Source organism: Sceloporus undulatus, chromosome 3 (genome assembly GCF_019175285.1).
Source record: "Sceloporus undulatus isolate JIND9_A2432 ecotype Alabama chromosome 3, SceUnd_v1.1, whole genome shotgun sequence".
Classification (NCBI taxonomy): Eukaryota; Metazoa; Chordata; class Lepidosauria; order Squamata; family Phrynosomatidae; genus Sceloporus; species Sceloporus undulatus.
The window spans coordinates 108,566,163-108,583,550 of NC_056524.1; the positions used below are offsets into that span (position 1 = coordinate 108,566,163).

The following is a 17,388-nucleotide window of genomic DNA, read 5'->3' on the forward strand; positions in this document are numbered from 1 at the left end:
AGGCAGTCTGGCAATTTTCATGGACTTCAGGGAAGGGGATCAAATTGGTTAACAGCACTATTCTTAAAGGAGTTGAGTGAAATGCTAGAATAGGGCATGTGTGGAGCTATAGAAGCACTATTTTCCTGCAGAGTTTGACACTTCTTGAGCTATGAGTTTCTTTCCTGTCATCTTTCATTTGTGAGCCCTGTAAGTAAACCCCATAGGCTTCAATGCAACTTACTTGCAAGGCAAGTACATACAGCCTGAGCAATGTATTGATGTGTAAATTATAACTTTATTAAAAGTGGCATCATTTCTATTGTATAATTTTATCAATTAGTTATATTATTTATATTTTCTAGTATAGAATGCATGTGACACATGAAGGTGTTTATCAGGTGCCAATTCTAACTCTCATTCAAGAATATTAGTACAAGAGTTTAAAAAGAGTAGTCGGCAGTCTTGTGCAATTAAAGCATTTTCAGTCATAAGATTTTAAAATAATGCCAAGAGGTAGTTTTCAAGCTATATCAATGAAACATAGCTCAGACTTTGGAAGACCTATCATCAGGGCTTTATGAGATCATTCTTTTAGGGTTCTCAGAGTTGCCTGGTACTTCTTTTCCTTATTGTTGTGTGCGTTCAAGTCAGTTCCCCAACTTTCAGCAAACCTTTCACTGGGTTTTCTTGGCAAGATTTGTTCACAAGTGGTTGGGTTGCCTTTGCTTTCCTCTGAGGCTGAGAGAGTGTGATTTGCTCAAGGTCACTGAGTGGGGATTCCAATGCTGCTCTCCAGGTCATAAGTCCAACTGCATCACACTGGCTCTACCTCAGAGTTAACTGGAAGTCTTCCTCAAAGACAGAAATATACTCTTCTTGGCATCATCTGTGTTTGCAGTGAAAGCCTTCAGACACTATTTAGTCTGAGGAAATACTTTCCTTTTTTAATGTTACAAAATACTAAGCTGAATAAGGGTCACTACAAATCAATGAAGAAATCAGGTCAGGTTTAGCCTGGCATGCCACATTTCCCCCTGTTCTTAAAACTGGAATTATCTCCCTATAACGTTCCTCCACAAGGAGTGTGCCTAGCTCCTCCATCACCAAACCTTGTGCTAATAAATGTTGAGATTGAGATCCTGCCTTGTGATTTTGAATATATTTGTGTTAACACACACCTATCTATATATGCACTTAAGCACTGTGCTTCTGAATATGATTAATTTGAGAGCAAGAATAGGGGCATACTGTTCCACCCATATTCTACTTACAGGCTTTCCATGGGCAGCTGTCTGGCCACAGGAAACAGGGAAGACACACATTGTACTTTTAGGCCACCAATGTACATTTGGATTTAAGACCACAAGTCTCTTAGCTGCATGCTACCAGTGTTCATAGTAGCATGAGGTAACCTTGACCTGATCTAAAACTGAGAACACGGTATGGAAATGTAGGTTTCCATTTATTTTTCCTAGTTTTGATGGACAGACCAGCATGTAAACTTAAGCAGGAAAAGGGTTTGAATCCTTTACTTGCACCATTCTGCTTCTGATCCTCTGGCACATGAAAAGAAAACGGATGACTCACATCTGCTGCAAAGAGAAAGGGTGATGTTCTTTCAGATTTCTAAAATAATTTGAGTACTGCTTTAGAGAGGAAAAACTGAAACAACAGACTGTGTCACAAAATTGTTTTTAAGGGAAACAGAAAATTGTTCTTTTCTTTGATGAAAGATTCATTTGCCCAGGCCTTACAAGTTCACTGAACAAATACACACATACACTTTTAATTTGCCATACTTTATTTTCTTGAAAAAAAGAAACTGCTACATCTTCAAAAAAATCAGTTTTAAAATTGATACACTGGTGAACAATGTGTTTTCAACTTCTGTAACAATTAAAAACGCAGATTCAACTCTATACTGATGGTTTAGTTCCCTTTCAAAAACTCAAAAATCGGATTTGGTTTCCCTAACAAGCATAATCGTAAGATTTTTCTACTTTTAGATACTGATAGATTTTAAAATTTATAATTGAGCTATTTTCTAATGGTTCTTGCTGAGGGTAACTACAGTACAATTTTTCACCAACAGTTAGTATCCTCTTTATTCCAACAAGACAGTGCTGTAATGCAAAAACACTGGGAGCTCTAGCAACCTGCTCTGTTATTGCAATATACTGTGCTCAAGCCTTTATCCTTCCTTTACCTACAGGACAGGCAAGTATGCAGACAGTATCACAGAATAATCAGAAAATTGTAGGTATAGATCCCATGTCCTTATAGAGGTCTCCCTTCCACTTGAAAGCTATTTGCACTGGACAAAGAGAGAGACTAGAAGACATGAGAGGAAAATGTGTTTCTCTTTCTAACGTCCTGTTGGGCTATTGTGTGCCTGCACAGACAAAGTGACTTTAGAGCACAACTGAGAACTTCCAAGAATTTGACAACCCCACTGCAAGCTGATCATGCATTGGAAATAAATATATTTTGCTTAAATATAGGTAAACTCTGGTTAGAGCCAAGTTGAACATTCAGGTAAAAATACATGCCAGCCATAGTTTGTAATACTAAAAGTAAATGGAAGGCTCAAACCAAAGAGCTATCCTCCACTTATATATTCAAGTGGCATGGACTGTACCTTCTTTTTCTAATTTGAGTTGATGCACTGAATTTTGATAGAACCAACTAATGGAACATTACATTAAAAGAAAAATAAACTAAAACAAAAGCATTGTTCTGAGGTAGTAGTCACAGTGCATCCAAATGTTAGCTGAAAGCACAATAAATTTATACAGAGCAACCGTCTGGCTACAAGAAGAAAGTAATGTTAAATGGTGTCTGGCCACATGGTAGCAAACCCTAATAAGAACATATACAAAAGGGAATGCTAGTTTTGAGATAGAGACTGTAGACTAAGGCTGCAGTTGTCCTTACACATACTTGGGAGTAAGTCCCAGAGAATTTAGTGGGACTTGTTTCTGAGTATGCAAGTATGGAAAGCAACAAGCTGCAAATCATTCAAGTAAAAATAATGGGGATTTTGTCATAATCTTCCTCTGTAGTCTTAAAAAAACACCACTTAATGAGATGGGATTTCTTAGGTGAAAATATAGTGCATAGATCCTACAAAATGAATGTTGTACCTAGCAAATCAGAAAAACTAGCAGAGCAGAATCGAAGCAGCCAAAAGCCTCTTCTTCAATGCTGTTACTAATATGCTATATGCTGAGGTTCTTGACCTTTTGTTCTGCCAGACAGTTTGGACTTCCATTCCCAGGAGTTCCAGCCAATATGGCTAGTGCACAGGAATTCAAGGAGCTGACGCTTCAAACATCCTGAGAACCACTACTCTATGCCATTATACTAGGAATATGTTTCTCCTGAGCTCTGAAAAACCACCTCTTTACCCCAGTGCTCCTTGACTTTTGACCTTCCAGGTGTTTTCTACTTCTGCTCCCATAATTGCAAAATATTGGCCACACTGGCTAGGACTGAAGCCTAAAACATTTGGAGGAGCGAGGACTGAAAACCAGTGCTCTACCCTGGACACTGTTCTGGGCTAACTGTTCTTCATTAATGTGTAATTTAAGAGCAGTGCCGTTGCCTTTTGTTCTTCAATTACTATACGCTGGTGATATCAATTACAAAAAAATCTACGTATTTGTGTATCACTACGATCAACAGGAGGTGATTTTTTTTTACAATAGTATAAAAGTATGAGGGGCACTTCCTGTCAGTTAAACCTGTGCAAGGACTATGTGGGTCTTATGACAAGAGCTGCTTAGGGTAAATTTTTCCTGAATCCCCTTCTCTTTTTTGTATAACTCTCTGATCACTTTTGGCATAGGCATGCCTGGTTTATTTCCAAATTATCATGTTCTAAACCAGCTTTGAACAGTAGATGAAGCTTTACTACATTTAGCTAAACAAATCCTACTTTCACATGTCACTTCCTATAGCTTTTTTAGTACTGTTTTTTTAAAGGTTAGTGATACCCATCCCTCCCTCTCTATCCCATGAAGCAAAAAACAGTGCCCTTCTACCTAGGACTCAGTGGCAATTTCGCATGAAGTCCTTGTTCAAAAATGGCATGTTTCAAAAGCAATGCAATCACTGTGCAGAATTTGAAACCCTGTAATAAAACAAAATGAGATGTCCTTGGTGCAAACCAAGGAACTAAGATGAGGTGGTGAAAGAATATTATGACAGAATCCAACCAAAGTCAAGTACCTTCAAATCCTGTTCATTTCAAGAAGTGTAGAATCAACATTCCTTCCACTGAAACCAATGACACTCTGGCTACAATCCTGAACAGAATTACAGGGGAGTAAATCACATTGAATTCAGTAAGTTCTTTATAAATAGAATTTGTAAGTGCTGAACTTCAGTTTATTTTCATATCGTATATCAAGTGCCCATTTTGCTGCTAGTACACACTTAGTTTATTGCTCAATAACCTGTGAAATAGAACAGAGGAAATACTTTCAATTTAGTTTTATTATATTATAACATCTGCAACTACAGCTTATTCAGCCAAAAAATGTATTCCAAACTCTTTAAAAAATATCTACAATTTTTCTATTTTTAAAAATAAATGCTACCTAATATACCAAGGCTGGTAACAGCACTTGAAAATGGGTGCATTATGCATGGATATCCTATTATAATTTCCGCTGCTGTCAGTGTTGTGTTTTAACTTACTCATCTTCTGCTTTGGTCTTATGTCTCAAAGAGTTTATTAAATGCTGCTCCAATTTCTAAAATCATGTCAGAGGTTGTCATAGACCGTCCACCTTTTTGAAAAGCTTGGTTGTTGCACTGCCTTGTAAGTGAACACGCTCCAAATGCAGCCACTAGAAAGGGATTTTGACTAAAATGGAAACAAGAATCTCAGTTAAAATGGAAATGTATACGAGTATACTATAAAAATAATAAATAATAAAACTTATTTTTATCCTGCTTTTCTGTGACAAGACAATCAAAGCGGCTCACAACACATTAAAATATCCACATTCAACACTGTCCCAAATCCCCCCCTTAAAACAGGATTAAACATGATACAATTAAAATAGATTAAAATATCTATCAATAACACAATAAAAAAGAAAAAATATAGCGAGGACAGAGTGGTGGGCTAATACATGATGTGAGGGGCAATCATTCTGGGGCCGGACACTTATTCAGGAAAGGCCTACCAGAAGAAATCTGTCTAAGCTGGCAATTTGATGGATCTCGTCCGGCAGGCCGTTCCATAGTTTGAGAGCAATTGCAGAGAAGGCTCTCTGGGAGGTAGCAGTCTGGTTTTTAAAGGCTGCAACAAATTCCTCCCAGAGCACCTGAGGGTGTGGGGCAGATTATATGGGAGCAGGCGATCCCTCAAATAGATTGGGCCCAAGTCATGTAGGGCTTTAAATGTTATAACCAACACCATGTACTGTGCCCAGAAACTAATAGGCAGCCAGTGAGGAGATTATAGGACAGGTGTTATTCAGTCCTCCTATTTTTTCCGGCGACCAGTCTGGCTGCCATATTTAGCACTAGTTGAAATTTCCGGACTAGGCACAAGGATAGCCCCATGTAGAATGCATTACAGAAATGAAGTTGTGAGGTTACCAGTGAATGTACAACAGTTTCTAGGTCCTTTACTTCCAGGAAAGCGCAGCTGGTGTATCATCTTCAAGGATCTACTGAACTTCTAAGAAGTTATCCAGGCATGTATAGAATAATACATACCTCTGTCTCAATTCTTTGTGAGATCCACATTCAAGTATTGAACGTTTATCTCCTTTTGACTTAGTTGAGTTGACCTGAACCTCACATTCAGCTTCCTTTTTATTGTTCCCTGTGTCCCCCACATCTTATTAACAGCAATTTCACTGAAGAACTCATTGTCTAAAGCTGGTCAAAATAGGTACCTTGATTGCCTTACCCATTTGTTTTTTCTGGACCAGCAAGGAAAGCCCAGTGAGCTAGAACTCCAAGAGAACCTGAGAGAAGGTCTCCTTGTCCACCACACCTTCTGCTGCTTCCTTCATGACTGCATACAAGCACTATAAGACAGAAAGGTAACAGGTGGAAGCTTCTCTTTAGTATAGCTTGTGAGAGACAAGAGAAGTGTTCAGGAAGTATATATAACAAGTGCAGTAAACTGGTACATCAAATTTAGGATGACTTCAGAGGAACACGAATTGAGATTAATTATTATCACTGAATCATGTTCTATGTAAAGTTGATAAAGGTGTGTAAGTTTAATGTTCCAGGATATTCTTGTAGATATTTTTTTCCCCAAGATTTTGAACTGCCTGGGTGAATAGCCAAACAAAGACAACACAATTCTTTTTAAGAAACTTATAGAAGATGCCTTGGAGCACAATCTTTTGTCTAGGAAACAAATTAAGTCTTTTTAAATACCATATTTTAGGAATGTATGCCTACCAAGTATTTTCCATGTGTTCAGTCACTCTTACTAATATGATTACCTCATATGGTAATATCAGCTAAGTATCCTACATATATTACCCTTATGCTTCTAGAATTTTAATGGTCAGCTGTCTTTAAACAGAAGGAACGGTAACATATGGTCACATACTCAGAGAAACACCATCATATTCACTCTGTGTTTCTCCTTCCTTACATATGCATACTCCCTGTCTACCAATAAGGCTCTTCTCTTCCATCCTATGTGACATACTGGACATAGTGATGGTGTGCTGACCATTTATTTGTTTTCAAAAAGAAAGAAAGAAAATCCCTATCTGTTAAGAGATATTTGGAGACAATACTGAATGAAAAAGTATAAACAATTTCTGAAACAATCTAAAAATACTGTATAAGAAAAAATGAAATTTTCTAGCAACAGAAAACCACAGAAGTACATATTTGTCCATCATCACAACAGAGTTTATTGCTTGTACTCCTGTAGGTACTATAAAAATAGATTTATTTGTAAACAGCACATTTTAATATCTTTTATCAACGTGCCAGTATATATACCTATGAAATATCATTTGACTTAAAAGCCATTATCTAAATGAATTAAACCTTACCATTTTATCTAATAGTATACTGTGGCAAGCACTAATGTTTCAAATTGTGCTTGGGAGAAGCAGAACAAACTTGAAAATCCAGGTCAAAATTAAGTTAACAGCCAAACAAACAAACAAACCAACAAAACAAACCACCTGACAATTTGTTTATCTTCTACGTAAACATGCAAAATCTAAGCCTTGCTATGGTACAAGTAGGAAAGCCCTTCCTCTCCCCATTCATTCCCACTCTCCAACTTTTAATTGATCCAGTAGAATTCCAAGAGCCAGAGGATTCTGCAGTGTAAGAACTGCAGTGTGACCATATACAGTTAGGCAGGCCTAATTTGAAAAGGATTATGGGAATGGTATTCATTGTTTCCACAGTAGGATGAGATGGTGGCAGAGAGTTTGCTGGATTGAGTGAGAGATTAATTGCATATTTACTTAGTAGTCCCTGTTTGTTCAGAGGGACTTGCTTTCACAAGCTCCAAATGGAAATCCTTAAATGTCATACTTGTTCCCTGAGCAAATGCACATTTATATTAGGGTTGCTTCATCTTCTCTAGGAATTCTCCACCTGATCCTCCTGTTGGGCCATGAGGAATTCTGTGCATAGAAGGTAAGATAGGCTTGTCATATCCCGCCTGTGGGCGGGACTTTCCCGGTTTGGGGCAGGTCCGCACGGTCCCGCCCCGGGTTGGCCCCGCCCCCGGGATTTCCCCCGCCCCGGGCTTTGTTGCAAAGTGTGCAACAGCGGTGGCGGGGGAAAGAGAGAGAGGCCTCTCTCCTTGGGCGGGGGGGGGGCTTTCCTCCCCTCTTTGGCTCTGCTGGAGCCGAGGGAGGGAAAGAAGCCTCGCCTGCCGAGGCCAGACTTCTTTCCCCGCCTGAGCTCTGCCGGCAAAAACGGAGCCCAGGGGGAAAAGAAAGCCTCCGTGGGGGCGGATTCCTTCTCCGCCTGGGCTGCGTCCAATGGAGCCAAGGCAGAGAAGGAATCCTCCCCTCAGAGAGGATTCTTTTCCCCCTGGGCTCCGTTGGCAAAAACAGAGCCCAAGGGGAAAAGAAAGCCTCCCTGGGGGCGGATTCCTTCTCTGCCTGGGCTGCTTCCAACGGAGCCCAGGCGGAGAAGGAATCTTCCCCCCCAGCGAGGCTCTTTTTCAAATGTAGGACCCAAAAAAAGGGTCCTACATTGGAAAATTTTGTCCTACATTTGTCCCGGTTTGGAGGTCCGGACTAATGGCAACCCTAAGGTAAGATGGTACTTTACCTAAACCTACTTGAAATCAAAACTATTGAAATCAATGGGACTACAGTCTCTATGAACAGAAATTACACTGCTTTCAATATGTCTAAGGATCACCAATTTGAAACCAAATCATTATCTACTCTTTTTAAAAAGTATGTTGCAGGATGCTATGTGATTAACTGGTCTATTCTGCTACCAGCATCTATGGGCAATACCTACGAAAGCACTGTGTGTGTTTGCTATGGCATATTAAAAGGAGTCATCTCTCTAGAATTTTTCTTTGGTAATGATTTATTCATTTCTGTATCATTCTACAAATCGAATTACTTAAGACCAAAAAACAAAGCCCACAAATAAAATAATAACAACCCCCACCCAAACTTCTCTTTAGTAATGAATCTTTTATTACAGTGCACCCACGCTATACACGGCATTGCCATTAAATGAATGGCACGTGTGTTTGTCATGTGCAGCTGCCGCTGTGAACATGAGCCCTATTATACTGAATGGGGCTCAAGCTTACGTGGGATTTGCCTTATGCAGGGGGTCTGGAACGGATCCCCCCACATAAGGCAAGGCTCCACTGTACTGTACAATTGTATCACATGCTTGTTTTAAAAATAGCGTCAGTAGCTAATTTTGTGTATCATAAAATCTGTTTTTTCCGTCTGAATTTAGTATTGACCCGTACCATATTTTAATCTATTTTTTTACTTACACTGATCTAAGTGTTCCTATGTTTCAACAATCTCTCCTCTTTCAAATTTCTTTAATATATACAAGTTTATGTTTTTCCACAAAATCTATCCATCTGTTGGTAAAAATATTTGCTGTGTACTTCCTTCACATACCCTTTTCTCCATCTGAAATAAGATCTCGTTCTCCTTTTTGAACAATTGTCAAGTTTCCAAGGACCTGGCAGAGCCTAAGCAGACATCCATGATGGTCATTGCTATCTACAGGGTCTCTAAGCTAAAAGAAAGGGAAAGAAATCATACAAGATACTTAGATGCACTGTTAGATGGCTTGAAAGATCTCTTTTGCCAGTATTTTATGCACATACTAAATCGGAAAACTTGGAGACAGGGTTAGTATCTCATACATATTACATTTCAGTATTGGTAACATAAATGGTGCAATATTTATAGGGACAAAGTTAGAAGAATTAACTTTAAGTACTTAAATATAGATAGACCTGCATTGTAAGAGTAATTTGTTTCTGAATTTATCTTGTTCATCTAATATCAACTAAAAATTAACTTACCATAGCTTCATATAATCTGCTAAATTCCATAGCATTTGGAGTAAGAATAGCTCGAGGGTAACCCTGAATAATAGAAGGCTGTTGGGCAATAAGCCATAATCCATCCTGTTTAGGACAGCAAGAGAGAGCCATTTACTGACAAGAATAACATCATATGCACAAGCAAATAGAAACATAATACTTACAGCATCAATTATAATAGGAATTCCTTTGATCTTGGCTTTTTCAATAATACCCTGTTTTAAAAAAAAGGAACTATTTTAAAAATTGTAGCTTCTAATAAAAACATGAAATCCTATTCTCCTATTGTACAATGGAATCCATTTTAGATGAAGGTAATCTAAAAAACTTTAACAAAGAAATAATGCCAATATAAATTAGATTTTAAAAAATAACTTGTATTCAGATCTGAAGTGATTTTAGCCATACTAAGTTTAAAAGCAGGGATGAATACCTTCACATATTTCACAAGAACAAACATTTTCAAATTTTCTCCCTGTTTGGCAAGATTGTTGTTGTTGTTGAGTGTCTTCAAGTCATTTCCGACTTATGGTGACCCTAAGGCGAACCTATTTTGGGGTTTTCGTGGCAAGATTTATTCATAGGAGGTTTGCCATTGCCTTCCTTTAAGTCTGAGAGCACGTGACTTGCCCAAGGTCAGCCAGTGAGTTTCATGGCTGAGCTGGGAATTGAACCCTGGTCTCCAGTGTTGTAGTCCAACCACTACGTCATGCTGGCTCTCTACAAATGTTTTATTCTGAAACCTGTTTGGGTGAAATTTATGTGCAAGTTCATCTACAGATGTGGTTGGGCATTTCTGTCTGATGTAGAACTTCAACTTTTAATTCAAGGTTGTGGAAGTGGAGTTGCGCATGTGATGCCACTGCACATGTAGATGTTAATGGATGTATGTGTATTTGCCTCTGCATCTGGTGTCTTGCTTCAGGTGCATAATGTTGCCAAGGGTTGTGCAGCACAATTAATGCATAGCTTCAAGTGTAAAGATGTACACTATGTAAACCAATGAAGATCTTAATCGTTGTGTTTTATATCCTTATGACCCTATTCATTTTCTTTTTTAAAAATTTATATGTACTATTTTACACTAAGCTACTGTGAGTTCCATTCACCAGAGACAGACCAACTATATAAATAAATGTTTCTGTGTGTGCGCGCATTCAAGTCACTTGTCAACTTAAGGTATCTCATGAATTTCACAGGGTTTTCTTAGGGAAGGAATACTCAAAGGTGCTTTTGCCAGTCCATTCCTTTGACATATAGCAAACAGCACCTGGTATTAGTTGGCAGTCTCCTATCCAAGTACTAACCAGAGCTGACCCTACTTAGCTTCCAAGATTAGGAGTGATGTGGTGCCTTTAGAGTATTTAGGGAGTAAATAAATTTTTGTATTGTATTACAATTTTTACTGTACACCGCTATGATCATTGCGGAATAGCGGTCTATAAATAAAACATATTATTATTATTATTATAAATAAATTCACTGTTAGGGTAAAAAGTATAATGTCACTTTGCTTTCCTGTAGCAAACTGGCTGAAATTCTATTTTGAACTACTGTTTCCCCAGTTTTTTCAAAATCTTTTCTGACCACTGGAATAGAAAACAGTCTTTGGTTACTAGTTCTAGTACTGTATTCTAACTCCTAGCTCACAATTTAATATTTTATCTGTCACAACAAACTCAAAAGTATTTCCTTTAAGCTGTAAATTAAAGTGGAATAGCAATGCTTTAAGAGTGTAGTGTGATACTATCTCAAGCACAATGACTGTGGAGATCAGGGTCTGAATTTGCACTTGGCCACAGAACCCCGCTAGGTGACCTTGGGTGAGCCACATTCTCTCAGTTTCAGAGGAAGGCAAAGGTAACCTTACTCTGAACAAATCTTGCCAAGAAAACGCTGTGATAGGGTCATCTTAGGTTTGCCATAAATTGGAAATCACTTGAAGACACACAACATCAACATCTCCCATTTTCCTGTTCCCCTTTCCTATTTGCATCTCAGTTCATGCCAAAGTGAAATATGGCAGCCAAGCCATCTTTGTTTTACCTTGAACTTAGTATCTTTCTCTTGAACGTATGGATGTCTTCGACCAGGGGTGTTGATAGGTCTAGGCCTGTTTCCCAAACAAATTCCTTACTGTTCTGAGTGCCAGTCAGCCATTATATCTCACTGAGTAGTAGGCTAGACTCTACATGCCCCTTCCCCAAAGCCTGTGGTCACTTTATTTGCTTCAGCTGCTGCACTCCATAAAGACAAAGGAAGTAAAGAAGCCAGGCAGGCACTCCATAGCCTTCATATGACTGGGCAGAGCTGCCAGCCTACTCATATTAAGACTTTGGGCAAGACTTAGGAAGCCCTATATATAGTTTCACACACATGATGTGGTCTAGGTCAGAGGCAACCACTACTAAATTAAGTGTTTCCACCACTGAATTCTGAAACAGGAATATGTAGCCGAGTAACTACTGGCTGAGGTAAAGCCCTTCATTATTTCAAGCACCTAACAATGCTCCTGCCTCCAGGGAAGTCCAAATTTACAAGCTCAAGACCAGCAGTCTTTTTATGTAATCTGTGAGAGTATCACACAAAAAACAGGTTTCATAAACTCCAGCTGCTGATTCTCTCGTATTATTGTTCTGGGTTTTTAATATCAAGAGCTATGCATTCAAAACAGAAGTATTATGTTCATGAAAAGAATATGGTCAGTACAATAGAGTCCTACTGAGTAAGATACTGGAGTCCAAATTACCTTAGCATTCTCAAGCAGGACATCCTCTCTTCCCAATCCAGGTCCAATGACAACTGAGTGTAATCGTGGTAGCCACTTTTCCACTTCATGAACAGCATCAGGACTATCCCTAAAGAGGGGAATAGAACAGAGAATAGCAGGTTTTCAAAGGGTGGTTCCTGCAATGCAAGCACATGCACCTTTTTTTCCAATTTAAGTCTGGCAGTCTTCCAAGGAAATCACTATACATGTTTCCCCATACATAGAGAAGCATATAGATTGTGTAGTCTTTCCAGAAAATATGCATCATCATGCTCACATGGCAGACTGTAATATACCCAATTACTCTTTGAAAAAAACATTTGCCAGGTGGTTGGAAATTGAGGCTTAAAGGCTGCAACCTTCTCAGATTATTATGAAATAAGTTCCCTGAGTTTACATGTGAAAAGCACCCTAACCTGTACAGCTCAACAGTACAGGCATACCTCAGTTAACAAAGCCTTTGAAAAAGAAGCTTCTTTTTACACACAACCAGCCCCGCTTTTTTTCTCCTTATTCCCGATCTTGCTGGAGGTTTTTCACCAGCTTTGGCACTGGTAGGATGGTTAAGGAAGGCTAAACAATGCAATAAAGCTTGAAAGGTAAGCAGCAGCTGCCTCTGGAATGTTATACTGAGTATGTGACTTCAGCAAAACACAGAAAAAAGGAAAGTGCCAACAAGACTGCCTCATCAGCTACCCCAGGATGCTATAAAACAACAATAATCACACAGATCTTTAAGTTTGGCCACCAAAGTAAAATTACAAGAAATGTGCAAGGTAAAAGAAAAGGTAATTCCTGGATGAATTTTAAGGAAAGATTTTAAATGGTCTTTACAAGGTTCATTTATTTATGCAAAATTTGCCTGACCTGCTAGTTTCGTTTCACACACAAATCCTGATAGTTTTGGAGGGGAAATGCTGAAACATGTTGAATTGCTCTTATTTTCTATCCCTACCCTTTCCACATTATTTTGGTCAAATTTTCTGTTAAAGAAGTAATGTGCTGGGACACATCTAATTTGTTAACTGAGGTATACCTGTTCTTATATTTGAATGAAAATGGGGAACCCTTCATAGCAAGGTTGTGTTCTTTGAGAACAAGCCTATACAGTCCTCCCCTTTTATTAGCAGCTGGCGTCAAATTTAAGGTAATTTTTGTTTTCACTGACAACTACCAGAGATTGAGGGGGAGAGAAGCAACCATTCTCTGTTTTAACCAAAGAGGATAATAGTATTATGTGAAAGGAGACATCCATCTGCTTGGGACATTGCAAACACTAGGAATGGGAGAAAAATTCCCGTATGAATGGAGGTAGCATGAATGGGCTAGCATATCTCCTTTTTTCTCTTTAAAGATAAGGAGAAGAAAGAAGAAATTTCCATATACAGCCTATTCAATCCCCCAACCAACCTTACCCCATCTTCATAACCCTGTTTGACATGCAGTTTATTTTGCTAGTGTGCAATATCATGTAACTGGCTGCCATGGCTGCCTCAGCTTGTTTCCTGGAACTTTTAAAAGGTATTTGCATGCGGTGGATTGCTTGTTTTTGGTCTAAGATTTTGGAGTTCAGAGTTGGATTCCCCACTTGGCCATGGGAACCTACTGAGTCAGACACTTTCAGCCCCAGAAAACCCTGTGATAGGATCAGTCAAAAATTACTTGAAGGCACACAACAAAAACAACAACACACTGACTAATAGTTTGGATACAGCTTTGACAGTGAGCACAGTATGTAAAGCTGAGGCTAGGATTTCAAGCAGCACCACTTTTGGGAGGAAATTGTTGTGTACCTTCAAGTCGTTTGACTTATGGTTACCCTAAGGTTAATCTATCACAGGACTTTCTTGGGAAGATTTGTTCAGAGAGGATTTTGACTTTGTCTTCCTCTGAAGTTGAAAGAATGTCACTTGTACAAGGTCACCTAGTGGGTTTCATGGCCAAATAGGCATTCAAATCCTGGTTCTCCAGAATTGTAGCCCAACATTCAAACTACTACACCACACTGTCTCTCTTGGGAGGAAGTAGCTGCCATCATTTGCAACTTAACTAAAAGCAATCCTAAGGGTGTAGCCACATCGCAGAATTAAAGTAAATTGATACCACTTTAACTGCCATGCCTCTGTCCTACACAATCCTGGGATTTGCAGTTAAAGTAGTGGCAAAGTGCTTTAATTTTGAAGTATAGCTACACCCTCAGTCCCATTACTATATAAAAGTCTTAATGGTTAAAAGCACACAACAGTTTAATTAACCAGACAGCCTCCAGTTGAAATACAAAGACTTCCTGCAACTAAAATGTAATAGGCATGCAGCATTTCTATATCAGACATTCTAAAAAACCCACACTAAACACCATGCATACTGTGCCCATCCAATAAACCAGTTTGCTTTGAATCTTACAGATCATGAGCATACAGATCATTAGTAGACATGGATACCCAAATGAGGGGATATGGCACTTGGATCCCAGCTTTGAACATCAGGCACTCCTTAGACAACTCCAGACCTTACTTTTGTTAAAGAAAATACAAGGCAAAAAGCAAGATAGACAGCAAGGATACGTACAGAACTGGATGAACAATCAGCTCTGGGCTGTAAGATTTGATTACACTGGCTGCATCTTTGGTACAAAATACATGGGACAGGTCTGCACCCTAAGAATGATAACATATAGTTAAATATTTGCAACCCTAGTGCTAAACCTAGTGTAGATAGCATATGGCTGACAAGAGCTGGGGAGGGGAATTTTCCTGCAGCCTTTGTCCCCCACCTAAATCAAACCCTTCCCATTTCTTGGCTGAAAAAACACTGGGACATATATGCCGTTTCAGGCTACACCCCACGCCAGAAAATACATCCCCCAAAGTACCTACTAGTGATTTCCAGTTCCTTCAGGGTTTGCAAAAACGGCAGTACTAAGATATGCTGAGAGTTTGGAAACTAAAAAAAAAATCTCTAACCTTTGAAGTGTGCCCAACCCCAAATAGTCTGCAAATTTCTAACAAATCTCTTTCATATGCCTATTTATTGCCCTAATTCCACAACATTCTAGGGTTACTAAAGAGTATATTCATCCTGCTTCCAAAAATGAGTAAATGAAATAGCAATTTATTTGTAAAAGCAGTTATCTAAAAACCAGTTAGCTATTGTCTACATATTCAGGTTTTACCTATTTCAAGTATACGCAAACTTTCCAAACATGTTCATGATACAGGCTTAAGCTCACTGTTTTTATGGGCTTAGGTGTGCTTATCCTGGTTGCATAATGACCAATGTTTTCAAAGCAGGGGTGGTAATCATATTCCAGATATTGTTGAATTGCAACTGTCAGCAGCCTTAGCTAGCAGACAGTAGTGAGAAACGATGGAATTTCTCTCAAGATGACAGGCACAGCTGCTGGTAAAAGATCAGGAAAAAACTCTTCTAGAACATGGTCTTACATCCCAAAAAACCCACAAAAACTACCGTAATGATGGAAGCTGCAGTAGAACAAGAAACAGAAGGCAGTTTGACATTTACTTCTGCTTTAAAGGTCTAATTCATGAGATTTTTTGGGGGGGAAACTTACCACTTTTAGAGCTGAAATTGCAGCAAAATATGGTGCACCAGTATATCTACAAGTGAAAGGGAAAAGCTCAAGTCAGGAAGTATATTTACTTTTCTATTACCATGGCTGACAAATTGGGATGAAGAATAACAAAAATTCACTCATGTTTAAATTAATTGCAAGTTTAAAACCAGAAAATTATATTACTACAATGCAGTGCCAATTTTCCCAGAAAAGACTGGAGTATTAATAATCAAGCTGTGTAATGAATTAATATAGACAAGTGTAAATTGATGAAACCACGTCAATTTCTTGGCTTGTTTCCACTGATCACTCTTAGCTGGCAATATATGATTTAATCCATGAAAACAAATCTAACACACTCCTTTCACAAAAACAAGATCATCATTTCAAGTTTCTCATGATAAAAATCACTACATAACAGTTTTTAAGTCACTGATACAGAATGTGACCAAAAATGGAAATCTCTGTATTACTAGAAAGATCTTTCTGGCTGAAAATACTTTTTAATCAAGAAGGAAATTATTTTAGGTCCATGTCATCTCATGTTAAAAATAATGGCTTATTCTTAATAATGTACAAGATTTGTCATCCTCAAGGTAGACAGAAAAGAAAGAGACCCAGGCCTCCAAATTTCAACTCTTGTGCCCTGCACAACACTGGTCTGTATTAAGATTCAGAAGCTTGTTTGCCACAAGAACTTAAGGATATTTTCACAATTTAGTTAATCCAGTGAATTACTCTTAGCTACCAAGGGTCATGATTTGCACCCTTCTGGACCCTATTATATTCCATTACACTCCCACAACTGTGTAAATATGATTTATACCATTGCATTTATCGCCACTCTACTGCATCTGAAGAAGTGGATTTACATCCACAAAAGCTCATGCAAAAATAAAAACTGGTTAGTCTTAAAAGTGCTGCTACATTCCCGTTTTTCTCCTTCTCCTCCCTTCCATAACACAGCTATTTCTTTGAAAACTACTACAAGAATTTTTAAGTAACATATCAAGGTATAATGAAAATGTAGATTCTCAAGATGCTAGCAATAACCAGAATCAAAGAAGAGGAGCCTCTGAAGCCACACTTTCTCCATCCTTAATTCAAGGATATGCACGAATGTGAATAAATATTTGTGTACTCATCAAGTTCTTCACTCCTCGCATCACAAAATCCATTCTCCATTCAGTTTTTTTCCCTTTCTAAATAAATCACTGTTTCATCATATTAAAAAAAAATTCAAAAAACAATAACAAGAGGGGGAAAAATGAAGGTATTAGTAATGAATGAGGCAAGCTTGGCAGTGACAGATAAGTAATTGATGTTTTCAGGTCATCATCCCTAGGCAGTGTGTGTGATAATAGAGCAGACCACTGGTATCTGATGGTGTTTGGTTCTAGGATCCCCCCCCCCCCCCCCCCCGTGGATACCAAAAGCTGTGGATGCTCAAATCCCATTACATACAACTGCACAAGTAAAATGTACAGTTAATACAAATTGTACAGT

At 38.5% G+C, this 17,388-nt stretch overlaps 1 protein-coding gene across 8 annotated transcripts in view; it reads right to left on the minus strand.

Moving 5' to 3' along the window:
* Nucleotides 1–1,764: 1,764 nt before the first annotated feature.
* Nucleotides 1,765–17,388, minus strand: part of NAXD (NAD(P)HX dehydratase) — a 32,687-nt gene continuing 17,063 nt past the window's right edge. For 7 of the 8 annotated variants that reach the window (XM_042457489.1, XM_042457491.1, XM_042457486.1 and 4 more), the window contains 8 exons: nt 15,880–15,925; nt 14,877–14,965; nt 12,288–12,396; nt 9,703–9,753; nt 9,518–9,622; nt 9,105–9,225; nt 5,912–6,032; nt 1,765–4,852 (listed from right to left, as the gene is read on the minus strand). In XM_042457489.1, coding sequence (XP_042313423.1) covers nt 4,702–4,852; nt 5,912–6,032; nt 9,105–9,225; nt 9,518–9,622; nt 9,703–9,753; nt 12,288–12,396; nt 14,877–14,965; nt 15,880–15,925 — 793 coding nt within the window. In that variant the 3' untranslated portion in view covers nt 1,765–4,701. The remainder of the gene's footprint in view (nt 4,853–5,911; nt 6,033–9,104; nt 9,226–9,517; nt 9,623–9,702; nt 9,754–12,287; nt 12,397–14,876; nt 14,966–15,879; nt 15,926–17,388) is intronic. The other variant, XM_042457484.1, reaches the window with a different exon arrangement.